This window comes from Dendropsophus ebraccatus, chromosome 4 (genome assembly GCF_027789765.1).
Source record: "Dendropsophus ebraccatus isolate aDenEbr1 chromosome 4, aDenEbr1.pat, whole genome shotgun sequence".
NCBI lineage: Eukaryota > Metazoa > Chordata > Amphibia > Anura > Hylidae > Dendropsophus > Dendropsophus ebraccatus.
In genome coordinates this window covers 77,177,116-77,191,490 of record NC_091457.1, presented here as the reverse complement: position 1 = coordinate 77,191,490, position 14,375 = coordinate 77,177,116, and the positions used below count along the sequence as shown (strand labels likewise).

At 47.0% G+C, this 14,375-nt stretch overlaps 1 protein-coding gene across 1 annotated transcript in view; it reads left to right on the top strand.

Moving 5' to 3' along the window:
* The window catches only part of LOC138788313 (serine/threonine-protein kinase Nek11-like), a 271,682-nt gene that overhangs the window by 100,209 nt on the left and 157,098 nt on the right, over window positions 1-14,375 (top strand). The window contains exons 3-4 of the mRNA XM_069966064.1: window positions 3,358-3,476; window positions 11,456-11,520. Of these exons, the coding sequence (XP_069822165.1) occupies window positions 3,358-3,476; window positions 11,456-11,520 (184 nt within the window). The remainder of the gene's footprint in view (window positions 1-3,357; window positions 3,477-11,455; window positions 11,521-14,375) is intronic.

Below are 14,375 nucleotides of genomic sequence, written 5' to 3'. Positions count from 1 at the left end.
ACTTTGCTTGGCAGATCTTAAAACCACCATCACTAATTTTAACCTAGATCACGCTAACGATCTAACGTCAGCCCAGACTCCGTGGGAGACATTAAAATGCGTTCTACGGGGAGTGCTAATTAAGCATGGTGCTAGACTGAAAAAAGCGGCAGCGTGTAAGCTCCAAAAATTGCTCAGTGAACTGCATGATCTGGAGACGAAACACATAGTATGTACTTAAAGTATGTAATGAAGTGAAGACACTGATAGATCACAAGCACAATAGACATAGGCAAATCTGCTCGAGCTTGTACTATGAATGGGGCGACAAGTGGGGGAGACTACTGGCACGGGTGCTGAGAGACAAGCGTGCCTCCTTACACATTCAGTCGGTGAAGAGTGACTCTGGTACGCTAACTCACCTCCCATCAGAAATCTTGGAGGCCTTTAGGTCATACTATTCTGGGCTCTACTCCCTCCCCTCACCTTCTGAGGCTACGACAGGTGACCTGAGCAGGTTCTTGGAACAAACATTTCTTCCCAAATTGCCCCCCGATACACTCTCAGCCTTAGAAGAACCTTTTTGCCCTACTGAATTGGCCCACGGGTAAAGGTCCTGGCCCGGATGGGTATACATCCAAATTCTATAAAATACTCCATTCAGAACTATCCCCACGTCTCCTCTCAGTTTTTAAAGCCATCTCAGATACATCCCCCCTCCCGCCCACGTTTAACTTAGCATATATCAAGGTGATACCTAAGGAAGGTAAAGATCCAAACTTATGCCCCATTTATCGCCCCAACTCCCTTATAAATACGGACACCAAACTGTATGCTAAGCTTCTGGCCCTGCGTCTGGCGCCCCTTCTGGAGACCCTGGTCCACCCAGATCAAGTGGGATTCGTCCCTGCAAGAGAAGTGAGAGACAACACGCTTAAAACGTTCTTGTTGTTGCACAGGCTCAAAACCTCAGGCGTCCCCAGTATGTTACTTTCGTTAGATGCTGAAAAAGCATTTGATCGGGTGGACTGGGGTTTCATGGAGGGCGTGCTTAGGGGGGTGGGATTGGGTCCTATTTTCTTTCTAAAATCCTGTCCCTTTATCAACACCCTCAGGCCCAAATTCACATTAATGGTTCCTTATCTGCCCCTTTCCCGATACAAAATCGGACGCGTCAGGGCTTCCCCCTGTCCCCCTTGCTTTATGTGCTGGTGATGGAGCATCTGCTGCAAGCCCTCAGACTTAGGGTGGTATTACACGGGCCGATGGGGGCCTGATAGTACCTGTAAACGAGAAGTGATCTGCTAGATCGTCGCTCGTTTACTGGACCTATTACACGGCCCGATAATCGTTAAACAAGGGCTGCATGGACATCGTTACCGATCTCCTTGCAGCCCTTGTTTAAACTACATACATTACCTATCCACGCTCCAGGGCTGCTGCGGTCTTCTTCTCCGCGGGTCCCGCACGCTCTAACTTCAGAGTGGCCTGTCAGCTGACAGGCCGCCCAGCCAATCACAGGCCTGTCAGCTGACAGGCCACTCTGAAGCTAGAGCGTGCAGGACCCGGGGAGAAGAAGACCGCAGCAGCAACCCTGGAACGTGGATAGGTAATGTATATTGTCAGTCGCTGGCCGCGCACCGCTATTACACGTAGCGGTGCGCGGTCAGCGCCCGACGAAAATAGGTCCAAACCAATATCAATGATCAGCCGATGATCGTTGTCATCGGCTGATCGTCGTATTTATTAAATGGAGCAATAATCGGCCGAATCGGGCCGATTCGGCCGATTATCGTTCCGTGTAATAGTACCCTTAATGATGACATAAAAGGAGTCCGAATTGGCTCTATGCATCTCAAGTGCTCTGCTTTTGCAGACGACTTGCTACTATACTGTACCTTGTTGATCCTTCTACCTCCTTGCCTCCTTAACGGGTTAAGTAATGTGGGGATGTTTACTGTGTTATGTGCAGATATATTTCTTCTGAATATACTTTTAGGGACAGGTATAATTGTAGTAAACACATTAGCAACTAGTAGAGATGAGCGAATACGATTCGATCGAGATGGTATTCGAATATTGCGGTATTCGAAAGATTCGAATTCAATCGAGTAGTGTGGCGAATATGCAGGAAACATTCGAAAGCCTTCCCATCGCAGTTGGCGCTTTTTTTTAATCAAATCACCATGCAGTGAGGCTGTGAGGGACCCTGGGAGTACGCACGCAGCGTGAAAACGGCATCTACCCTCATTGGATGGCTGAACCACATGACCTCGAATCTTAAATACTTGGCTCTCGCCTCTCGACCACAGATGCGCTTTTAACCTAGCCAGGGAAAGATCTTGCAGCAGGGAGAAATAGGTTTTAGTAGCGTTTTGGTCAGGCAGGCTTACTACAGAACCCAAAAGTCCTTTTCTTTTTTTTTTTTTTAACTTCAATCTTTATTTATAATTTTTTAAATAGAAAGGAAGATTCGTGTTTAAAATCATATAGGATCGAGAACAGTACTTCCAAAAGTCCTTTTCAGGGCTAAGATCAAGCAAAAAAGGTCATCTCTGAATCCAAAGCACTTCTCAGTGCTAAGAAATAGATGATAGCAGCAGCAGCATCAGCAGGTGTATTCATTCCAGTACCCTGTGTGTACAAGTGACTTATAGTGTCCCTGGTTTAGCCCACTAAGGGCACGTTATACATACTGTTCCAGTAGCCCACTAAGGGCACCTGATATATACTGTTCCAATAGCCCCCTAAGGGCACATGATATATACTGTTCCAGTAGCCCAGTAAAAGGCATGTGATACATATTGTTCCAGTAGCCCACTAAGGGCACCTGATATATACTGTTCCAGTAGCCCAGAAAAAGGCACGTCATACATACTGTTCCAGTAACGTTTGTACAGCATGACGCGTGTTATGCGCGAATAACATGACGCTCTACGGACACACATTGGAATCATGTATGTAACGCTGCACAAGAAATACGAAGAAAATGTGTGAACATTGCCGTAAACGTTTGTAAATCGTCCACAAATATTTTTCCTTCGCAACTGCGGAGAGTGGCATTATACTGCGATTTTGAGGTGTTGGGTGAACCCAGGCATGCTTCCCCTAATGTCCCAGTGTCATTCCGGAGGTGTTGGAATCGTTTAGGGAGGTTTCATGGGGGACTTGCTGACCTCCAAGTGGTCGAATTTGGATTTCAACGTGCTGCAAATTTTTTTCCCATAGACTATAATGGGATCAAATATTTGTTCGAATAGTCGAATCTCGGTGACTACTCGATTCGAATTCTCGAAAGTCGAATATTTCACTACTCGCTCATCTCTAGTAAATATTGTATAATAATTGTATAACTCTTGTATAATCTTACTTTGTCAGGGTGGAGATCTTGACTGTTACATCCAACAGCAGAAGGGCGAAGGTGAGAGCTTTACAGAAGGACATGTCATAGAATGGTTAATCCAACTTCTTCTGGGAGTAAACTATCTTCATGAAAGGTATGACACTTCTAGAATAAGTATAACAAAAAAGTATTGTGAATATGTTGACCAACACAACACTACATTGTTCAGGTTAAGAAACAGTACCTACATAGTAGCAAGTATCAAGAAGTGACTATCTAGAGCTTTATAGTGCATAGATGTGTAAAATTTTGAATACAGAGTGCCATATTTTGCACATTCTTATGTGTTCACATGGTGCTCAGGGAACAGGATACTATACTGATTATTCAGACTGTTTTCTCTGGGTACAGTTGTGTTATCCCCATGGTATGTTTACCATATGCAGCTCAATAGATATGTTCTATAGATTACAGAATTAAACAATGAAAAAATAGATATAAAGCCTAAAGACGTTACCCCCTACTTATTGTTGTGTCACATGTATTATATAGTAGCATGCAATTCTATTCGTCATAGGAAAATATCTGTAAAATCTAACTTGTTCACACTCTTGTACTATGACATATACCCACATGAAGAAACTCTTCCTTATACTGCAGCAAGTACAACATCTTAGATAAAAACTGGGAAAATATTCCTTGGTAAGGGCCCATTCACACTATAGAATTTGTGTGTAATTTCAAGCAGCGTCTGCGCTGCAGACCCAGCTCGAAGTTCCCCCTATCCCATTGATTGAGGAGGATGTCTAACGCGAACTCCACCATCCACCCAAAGAATTGACATGTTATTTACACAAGGGACAGCAGCTTAGGGTGGTGAGAGATGAACAAGAAGCCTTGATTTACCTTGGAGAAACAGTATTGATCATCTTCATCAGGCAGAGAGGGTCTCCCAATCGCTCTCTCTCTTTCCCTCATGAAATTCTTAAGTCTAAATTCTTCTAGTTTGTCCTGATTTAACTATTACTAGAGACAGATCTCACTTGACAACAGGCAGTGGACAACTAATGGCCAAGACTTTATAGCTGTTTTGGTGGGGTAATGAGTCTTTTTTTGGTTAATAAAGGGATTTACAAATATGTTAGGGATGAACTACCTCTTTATAAATTGGAAACTTAGGGGGGCATTTATTAAGACCGTTGTACAAGTACGCCGGTCTTAAATTAGGACCCGTCCCATTTTCTCAGGCCGGATTCACTAAGAGGTGCATGCCTCTTAGTAAAACCAGCTGGCCCTTCTTCCTTTGGCTGAGCACCTCCACCTGCGGGGTGGGTATTATTAATTTGTCGCAGTACGGCCGAGGCACAAGAGAATGGTGCTAACTGCTATTTTTTCATGTTTCTTGGTCATAAAGTTAATGGTGAACTCCGGATAAGGAAAATTTGTTTTCTATTAAAAGTACATTAAAAGTTATATAGATGTGTCTATATGATGTATTACCGTATCTGTGCGGTTCTGCCACACTGATAGCTGATAGAAATCCTGGAAGTGAAGAAAAATGGCTTCTGTGCCAATTCACATTGTCTCCTGCTCCCACTGCTTTCCCACTTTAGGAGACAAATATTCCATGCCTCTGTCTCACATTGTGTGTGTTTGCTAGATACAGGCTGATGATGCAAAGGGGGGCAGGGCGTGATTCGCCATCTCTGACCGGGCAGAAGCAGGTGTTTCAACTTCACTGATTGTGCAAAACTCTGCAGTGAAATTAGAGCTGTGTTCACACATGTTGGAGTGTCATTGCAGTACTGCAGCATCTTCACAAAAATGATGCAGTAACACAAGTAAATGATGCTAAACCGCTAAGAGGATCAACTAATCAACTTCAAACATAAAAGATGCTCGATCATAATATGTGTGTGAAGATGAAAAGAAAAGAAAAGAAAAATACATTTTAATTTAAAAAGTTCTTTGATTTATTCCAATATCAGCGTTACAGATAGAGAATACAGTGTGCTGTGTGGTGTTACAGGTAGAGAATACAGGGTGCTGTGTGGTGTTACAGGTAGAGAATACAGTGTGCTGTGTGGTGTTACAGGTAGAGAATTGTAACGCCTGGAGTCGTGGATCCACTGAACCGTCACTAGCGATGGCACTAACCTCACCAGGGAGCGGAGTCTAAGGGGCCGCTGGTTTTCACCAGAGCCCGCCGCAAGGCGGGACAGACTTGCTGCGGCAGGCAACTCTGGCTTGGTTGCTAGTGACAGCAGGCGAGGCGTGGCAGGAGCAGTAGGCAGGAGATAGTGCAGGCAGAGGTCTGTAGGCATAATCGCAGGTGGCAGACAGTACTCAGGAACAATAGGAAGGCAGTGGACAGGGACTAGGGACCGGGTCAGTGGACAGGAACAGGGACTGAGGTCAGGAACAACAGGGAGCTGGGCCAAACGCTATGGGAAGCATGTAGAGGCTCCAACACGAGGGACAGGGCATGCTGGGATTTATAGGGAGTGATTCAGTGTAACTTCCAATTAGGGGCGGACTAGCCCTTTAAATCTGAGACAGCCGACGCGTGTGCGCCCTAGGAGGCGGGGACACGCGCGCCGGCCGGCACAGGGGGAAACAGGAGCGGAGGAAGGTGAGGCGCCCCCAGGGGCCGAACTAGCAGCCGCGCCGGGTCCCGGTACTGGGTCACCGGCGGCTGCCCGCGGGTAGGAGGAGTTGCGGCGGCGGCCTGGAGGGCGGGACGCCGCCGCAGCCACGACAGTACCCCCCCCCTTTGGCCTCCCCCTCTTTCTTGCCTGCAGGAATCTCTTGATAAGATCTAGGATGTTAGTCTCGGGTTCCCAGAATCTCTCCTCAGGACCAAAACCTCTCCAGTCCACTAGAAAAAATTGTTTTCTTCTGACCGTCTTCATAGCCAGGATATCCTTAACAACATAGACATCGTCCGAGACAGCTTGAGGAGAAGTGAACGGGGATTTACTGGAGAATCGGTTGAGGACCACTGGCTTTAAGAGGGAGACGTGGAAGGAGTTCGGGATCCGCATAGTAGGGGGTAGACGGAGTTTGTAGGTGACTGGGTTGATGCGTTTTAGCACAGAAAAAGGTCAGAGGAATCGAGGCCCCAATTTGTAGCTGGGAATTTTGAGCCTGACATATTTGGCCGAAAGCCAAACTTTCACCAGGGGAAAAGCTTGTAGCAGGTCTTCTCCTCTTATCCGCCTGGACCTTCATGCAGTCGGAAGCCTTGAGCAAGGACTGCCGCGTCTGTCCCCAGATGGACTGAAGGTCTGACACCAGTTCTTCGACGGCTGGAACCTCGGAGGACGAGGAGAGAGGTAGAGGAGGACGAGGGTGATGACCATAGACCACATTAAAGGGTGACTTGCCTGTGGAACTCGAGTCCAGATGGTTTTATGAAAATTCTGCCCATGGAAGCAGACTGGACCAGTTGTCCTGGCGAGCAGAGACGAAGTGTCGTAGATAATTTCCAAGGACTTGATTGACCCTCTCCACTTGCCAGTTGGTCTGGGGATGATAGACTGACGAGAAGTCCAGCTTCACTTGGAGTTGTGAACAGAGAGCACGCCAGAATCTGGAGACAAATTGTGAGCCTCTGTCTAACACAATATGAAAAGGAAGGCTATGTAGGCGGAAGATATGCTGAAAGAACAACTGGGCCAGACGAGGAGCAGATGGTAGTTCAGGAAGAGCCACGAAGTAAGACATTTTGGAGAAACGGTCTGTAACAACCCAAATGACAGTGTTACCCGCAGATGGAGGCAAGTCTGTGACAAAGTCCATGCCTATATGGCACCAGGGACGGTCTGGAACTGGCAAGGGCTGTAGTAGGCCGACAGGTCTTAGACGGGAGGACTTGTTCCTGGCACAGATGGTACAGGAAGCCACAAAGTCCTTGACATCTTGGAGTAAGCTGGGCCACCAGTAGTGGCGGGAGATCAGTTGCCCGGTCTTTTGAGCTCCCGGATGCCTGGCCACCAAAGAGGAATGACCCCACTTCAAAATTCGTCTTCGAAGTGCAGGGCGCACATAGGTCTTTCCGGGAGGCATTCTCTGAAGAGTAGAGGTGGCTACTGGCACTAGACGATCGGGAGGTATAATGTGGCGAGGGGATTCCTCTTGCCCCATAACATCAGATGCTCGGGAAAGTGCATCGGCTTTCACGTTCTTCTCAGCCGGACGGAAGTAAATGACGAAGTTGAATCGTGAGAAGAAGAGTGACCACCTGGCCTGCCAGGGATTGAGGCGTTGGGCCGATTGGAGGTAGAGAAGGTTCTTTTGGTCCATGTAGATGTTGACCGGACGCCTAGCCCCCTCTAGGAGATGACGCCACTCCTCCAGTGCCAACTTAATCGCCAAGAGTTCTCGGTCACCAATAGTATAGTTCCTCTCGGCTGGGGAGAAAGTCTTAGAGAAGAACCCACAGGTTCTGGTCTTGCCTGATGCATCCCTTTGCGAAAGGACGGCTCCAGCGCCCACTGAAGATGCGTCAACTTCAAGTGAAAACGGCTTGGTGGCATCCGGGCGGACTAGAGCAGGAGCAGAGGCAAAGGCAGACTTTAGGCTAGTGAAGGCTTGCTCGGCCTCAGGTGGCCGATGCCTGGGATCCGCCGCCTTCTTAGTGAGAGCCACGATGGGTGCGACCAGGGTAGAGAAATGTGGGATGAACTGCCGATAGTAGTTGGCAAATCCTAGGAGGCGTTGGATAGCTCTGAGTCCCACGGGACGTAACCACTGGAGAACAGCTGAGAGTTTGGCTGGATCCATCTGTAGACCTCGATCGGAGACAATATACCCAAGAAACGGAAGGCTGCACTGATGGAAAACACATTTTTACAGCTTGGCATACAAATGATTGGCCCGTAGTCTATGCATGGGCGGAGAGAACCGTCCTTCTTCTGCACAAAGAAGAATCCTGCGCCAGCAGGGGATGTGGATTTACGGATGAAACCCTTCTGTAAGTTTTCCCGGATGTAGGAGGACATGGCCTCAGTCTCGGGTACGGAGAGAGGGTACACCCTACCTCGTGGAGGAGAAGTTCCAGGAAGGAGGTCTATGGGACAATCGTACGTCCAGTGAGGGGGTAGAGAGTCCGCCTCCTTGGCCGAGAAGACAACAGCCAAGTCTCTGTATTCTGCCGGTAGGCCGGGTAGAGGGTTGACAAAGTCAGGTGACGTCAAAGAGCACTTGGGCTGAGGAGGCTTCAGACACCGGTTTGGACAGTCCAGGCCCCAACTGAGAACCTCCCCGGTTCTCCAGTCTAGCTTAGGGGCATGTAATTGCAGCCAAGGAAGGCCCAGGAGGATGTCGGAAGAGGACTGGCGCAAGACATAGAAGGAGATCTTCTCCTGATGTAAAGCGCCCACCTGGAGGACTAGAGGTGCAGTCTGGTAGTGTACAGCTTCGAGGTAGCCTCCATCTTTGGACCAATGTGGCTGCAATGAAGCTGCCCGCAGACCCAGAGTCAATGAAGGCAGTAGTCTGGTGAGTTTGTCCCAAGGGTGTCAGGATGGAAACGGGCATAGACAACCTTGGATAGGTGGCATTCACACCTATGGAGGCCTCTCCCACTGGACCTAGGTGCGAGCGTTTCCCGGACGCTGAGGACCTTGTGGACATCCCTGCCGGAAGTGATCAGAGCCACCGCAATAGAGGCAGAGATTCAGCTCCAGTCGGCGAGCTCTCTCATCAGAGGTCAGGCGAGCTCGTTCTACCTGCATAGGAACTTCAGGAGTTAACTGGGGTACTGGCGTGACTGGATTCTGGAAAACCGGTGCCAGCCGGTGATGACGACGGGGAAAACTTAGTCGCCGTTCTTGCCGGACCTCCTCCTCTCTCTCGGAAAACCGGTTGTCGACTCTGGTAGCCAGTAGACCGAGATCGTTCAAGGAGGTAGGAAGGTCTCGGGCAGAGAGCACGTCTTTCACCTGACTGGACAGGCCCTTCTTGAAGGTGGCTATTAGAGCGGCCTCATTCCAGTCTAATTCTGCAGCCAGAGAAACTCCCTTGAGAGAGATTGAGAAGAGCAGTCTCAGCCGAAGATGCACGGGCAGGTTCCTCAAAGACGGAGCGAAACTCTGAGAAGGTTCTGAGATTGGCAGCAACAGGATCATCTCGGTCCCACAGCGGCGTGGCCCAAGCCAGAGCTCTACCCTCCAACAGGCTGATGATGAAAGCCACTTTAGAGCCCTCGTTGGGAAACTGACTACTTAAAAGTTCAATGTGCATGGTGCATTGAGTCAGGAATCCTCTGCACAACTTGGGATCGCCTCCGTATTTACTCGGGAGAGCCAGTCGAAGTCTCGAAGAGGCTGCAGGAGGTGATGAGCGCTGGGCCGTAGTATGCTGCTGTAAGGCGTCCGTCAGTTGCTGGATCTGCTGCGACTGTTGCTGGATTTGTTGAGCCTGTTGGGCGACCACTCTGGCTACGTCACGGATGTCAGGCACCTCGCCGGGATCCATGGTTGGAGCCTACTGTAACGCCTGGAGTCGGGGATCCACTGAACTGTCACTAGCGATGGCACTAACCTCACCAGGGAGCGGAGTCTAAGGAGCAGTAGGCAGGAGATAGTGCAGTGCAGGCAGAGGTCTGTAGGCGTAATCGTAGGTGGCAGACAGTACTCAGGAACAATAGGAAGGCAGCGGACAGGGACTAGGACCGGGTCAGCGGACAGGAACAAGGACTGAGGTCAGGAACAACAGGGAGCTGGGCCAAACGCTATGGGAAGCATGTAGAGGCTCCAACACGAGGGACAGGACATGCTGGGATTTATAGGGAGTGATTCAGTGTAACTTCCAATTAGGGGCGGACTGGCCCTTTAAATCTGAGACAGCCGGCGCGCGTGCGCCCTAGGAGGCGGGGACGCGCGCGCCAGCCGGCACAGCGGGAGACAGGAGCGGAGGAAGGTGAGGCGCTCCCAGGGGCCGAACTAGCAGCAGCACCGGGTCCCGGTACTGGGACACCGGCGGCTGCCCGCGGGGAGGAGGAGTTGCGGCGGCCCGGAGCGCGGGACGCCGCCCCAGCCGTGACAAGAATACAGCATGCTGTGTGGTGTTACAGGTAGAGAATACAGCGTGCTGTGTGGTGTTATAGATAGAGAATACAGCGTGCTGTGTGGTGTTACATGTAGAGAATACAGTGTGCTGTGTGGTGTTACAGGTAGAGAATACAGAGTGCTGTGTGGTGTTACAGGTAGAGAATACAGCGTGCTGTGTGGTGTTACAGGTAGAGAATACAGCGTGCTGTGTGGTGTTACAGGTAGAGAATATAGCGTGCTGTGTGGTGTTACAGGTAGAGAATACAGCCTGCTGTGTGGTGTTACAGGTAGAGAATACAATGTGCTGTGTGGTGTTACAGGTAGAGAATACAGCGCTGTGTGGTGTTACAGGTAGAGAATACAGCGTGCTGGGTGGTGTTACAGGTAGAGAATACAGTGTGCTGTGTGGTGTTACAGGTAGAGAATATAGCGTGCTGTGTGGTGTTACAGGTAGAGAATACAGCCTGCTGTGTGGTGTTACAGGTAGAGAATACAGCGTGCTGTGTGGTGTTACAGGTAGAGAATACAGCGTGCTGTGTGGTGTAAAAGGTAGAGAATACAGCGTTCTGGGGGGATGGAACCACAATGACATGATAAAGTACTGCAAATAATTCAGTAACACAATGAAACTACAATATGTGAACACAGCCTAGATGTTCTGCAACAGATTTAGGCAGGGGGGAATAGGCAGGGTGGGGGACTGTGATGAACAGCTGAGGGAAAGCATTGCATTCTGGAACCTGTAGTACTGAGCACATCTGCTCAACCAGGAAGGACAGAAACACAAAACAGAACAAAACCCCCCAAAAGAAATGGATTTTTGGTAGTTTCAAAACTGCGATATATAGGTAAGTAATGCTATATGCTTCTGCAAAAGTTAAATTTTTTTTAACCTCTACCTGGAGTTCCCCTTTAAGAATCACTTTGGCTTTCAAATGAATAAAGTTGTTTGAAACAACAGTGCCCATGAAATGGCTTATTGATTATGGATGTCTCAATGATTGCTAGTACTAAATGTCAGCAGTGTTAGGAAAGGAGTATTTTTTCCTGTTTATAAGTTTTGACTTTTCTTTTTCAGATTAGTTATACACAGAGATCTAAAGCCGAAAAACATTTTCTTGAAGTATGGGATGCTGAAAATTGGTAATGTTTGTTTATAATGTTCCAAAAATCACTTTAAAATGTACTAAGCACTTTGCTTTATTCAATGGAGACAATTTTGTTAACTAAATTGATACTCATCATGTGGCTGAGTTTTTTCAATGAATACTAGGTCATCACAAATAAATAGTATAATGGGCCCCATAATAAGGATTATAATTTGGCTTTGTTCTGGTGCCACTACCTATATGGGCTAGCAGGAGCTTCTACTGTACCTGTTGGCCTCTATCTCCTTTCTATGATCCTTGGGTTAGTTTCCAACACCCTTGTTTGCTTACATATATGGGGTCTTTGGATATAGATATTCTTATGCAAAAAGTGTGGTATAGGATAGTGGTCCTGCCACCATGTACATCTGTACCTTATTTTCTACTGTACTTCATTAGATAATGTCCCTCTTAATAGGAGAAAGCACATACTCACGAATTTTCAATAGCAAGGATAATTTACCCAACGTCCAAATCATTAGGTCTCCCGCGGACGTTTCAGAGGATTGACTCCTCCTTCCTTAGTGAATCTCTAGTACGCTCGGGTTCATCTGACCCAAACTCTCAGTACTTGATTACATACTGTATCCATGTTTTCCAGGAATTATTAGGGTTGAATCCAATTTCTTCAGCCACCACAAATCAAATGCAGCGAGTTCATGTTCGGGAAACAGTGAGTGGGTTCGAGGTTTGCTTATCTCCCGTCTTAGTAGCAATGCCTTCTCTCTTGCAATCTAAGGCCATGTAAGGCAATTTGCAACAACGGCTGTGATTTATGCTAAACATACATTGTATTGGAATGAATGGAATCCCGGCCAGAGTGTATACACATAGGGGGAGATTTATCAAACATGGTGTAAGGTCAGATTCCACCTTTCATTTTCTAAAGAGTCTATGAGGAATGAAAGGTGGAATCTGATCGGTTGCTAGGGGCACAGAACAGCCGGTGGTATACACCATGTGAACATGGCCTAACAGATGTAAACACTCCATGAGCCATCACGGGGGGCCTGCAGTAATGTTCTCAGTACATAAGTAGAAGTTTTGGTCAAAATTCTATCCCTTACTGAATCTACATGATAGAGTGCAAAGCCAGGATGAGCACCTCTCCCTGTTGCTAAGCAACCATACAAACTTATTCAGCTCTTTGCTTGCAGGGCATATTCACTAGGGAATCTGAAGGACACATTTTCATTCACCAGGGCTGTTTACGTCAACGGATGTAATGCACTTTAATTCTGCATTCCAATGACTAGGCATGATGAATAGGCCATGCTTAGTGCTATGATAAAAGCACACCAACCTGTCATTACAGAAAAGTATTCAGGGTTTGTCTGATGCTGCTGGTCTGTCTAGTCCACTTAGATTAGAAAGTTTTAGCCAAGAACATGTCAGTTTACTCAGTTCCTCAAAGCAAAAGCGCTAGGTTAATACCCAATTATATCACAGAGGTCCCTCCCTTCAGTATCCCTAACCTCAGCAGCCTTGTGGCCTCGTGGCCACTAAACATGAATAGTGTGCACAAATTATGAACATATCTAAATCAGGATTAGGAGTAGAGGAATCATATCCAAGCAGCACAGCAGTCATAGGTTTACCTCTACAGTACAGCAGTATATACAAGTAAAGGTTTAAGGGATTATGCACAGAGGCATGGAATCTGTACTGCATTGCACTGCAACATTTCATAAGAAGAAGAACAACCTATGTGCACTGCCATGGAATATTCTGCATACACACATAGCCTGATGGAACATGCCATTTCTGTGTGTTTCTATGTGATATTAAAGGAAAATAGAGATATAATAGAGGCCCATGCAACTATGGATTTGCTGCAATTTTAACTGACGTGTGGAATCTAAAGAATCCCCTAAGTGAGCAATGTGTACAGTACTGTATGCTGTATGTATCACTGCTTGAGGTGCAGAAGCAAAGAGTTTGTGACTAAACAGTCCCAGCTTTGTCTCATGTATGTTCTCTCTGTGGCAAGCTATGCCAATAACATATTGGGAAGTGGAAACAGCATAGTGTACAATTAAAACAGTTGGCCATTGCTAGAACTGCATGCTGATACTAGTAGGCATGACCACCATTGGACTTTTTATCCCTGAAGTTATTCGCAAAGTAAGGGTCTATAGAACATTTCACCACAGGGAGTATATTACTGTGCTTGCTCCTGATGGCAGCCAGGGACATATAAGTACTACAAACCTCATCAAGGAAAGCCTGTAGAGGGGGAAAATATATTCTTGATTGTTCTTTCTCTGGGTGTGTAAAAGACCATAGGGATATCTAGTACAAATCTGACCCTGTCTGCCATTAGGAGCCATAAAAATTTGTCTGATGGAAAATTTATATTCCACTTGTTGACACTCTAGTGAGCACACATTGTATTGTATAGGCCGACGACTATGACCCACTTGTCCTTAAACTTACTGTTCAACAACTTTGAGGAGACCATCCAAAATTTTTATTGAAAATGGCTTTCTGTTGGAGTGATCTTCTCAAAGAAAAAGGCCACTATGCATAAAGTATGGTGGGCTGAAAATCTGTGACAAAAGGGATGGTCCCTATTTTAGTAACCAATATTATTATTAAAATGGTTAGCTGGTACATTTGGAACCTAGGATGTCCTGGTTATAACAAAGAATGAAAATCTTTATGAGAATGAGACAACCCCTTGATACAGAAATTATGGGGTGAATATCATGACTTGTTAATGAACCCTTGATATGGCTAGTCCTTTGCAGAATGATGCCATTAAAGCCTTATATGAAGAAAGGTACAGACGTTGTAAGAATATTCATGCACCACAGAAGCCTCATAGATGCATCAGTGTAGAAACTGGCA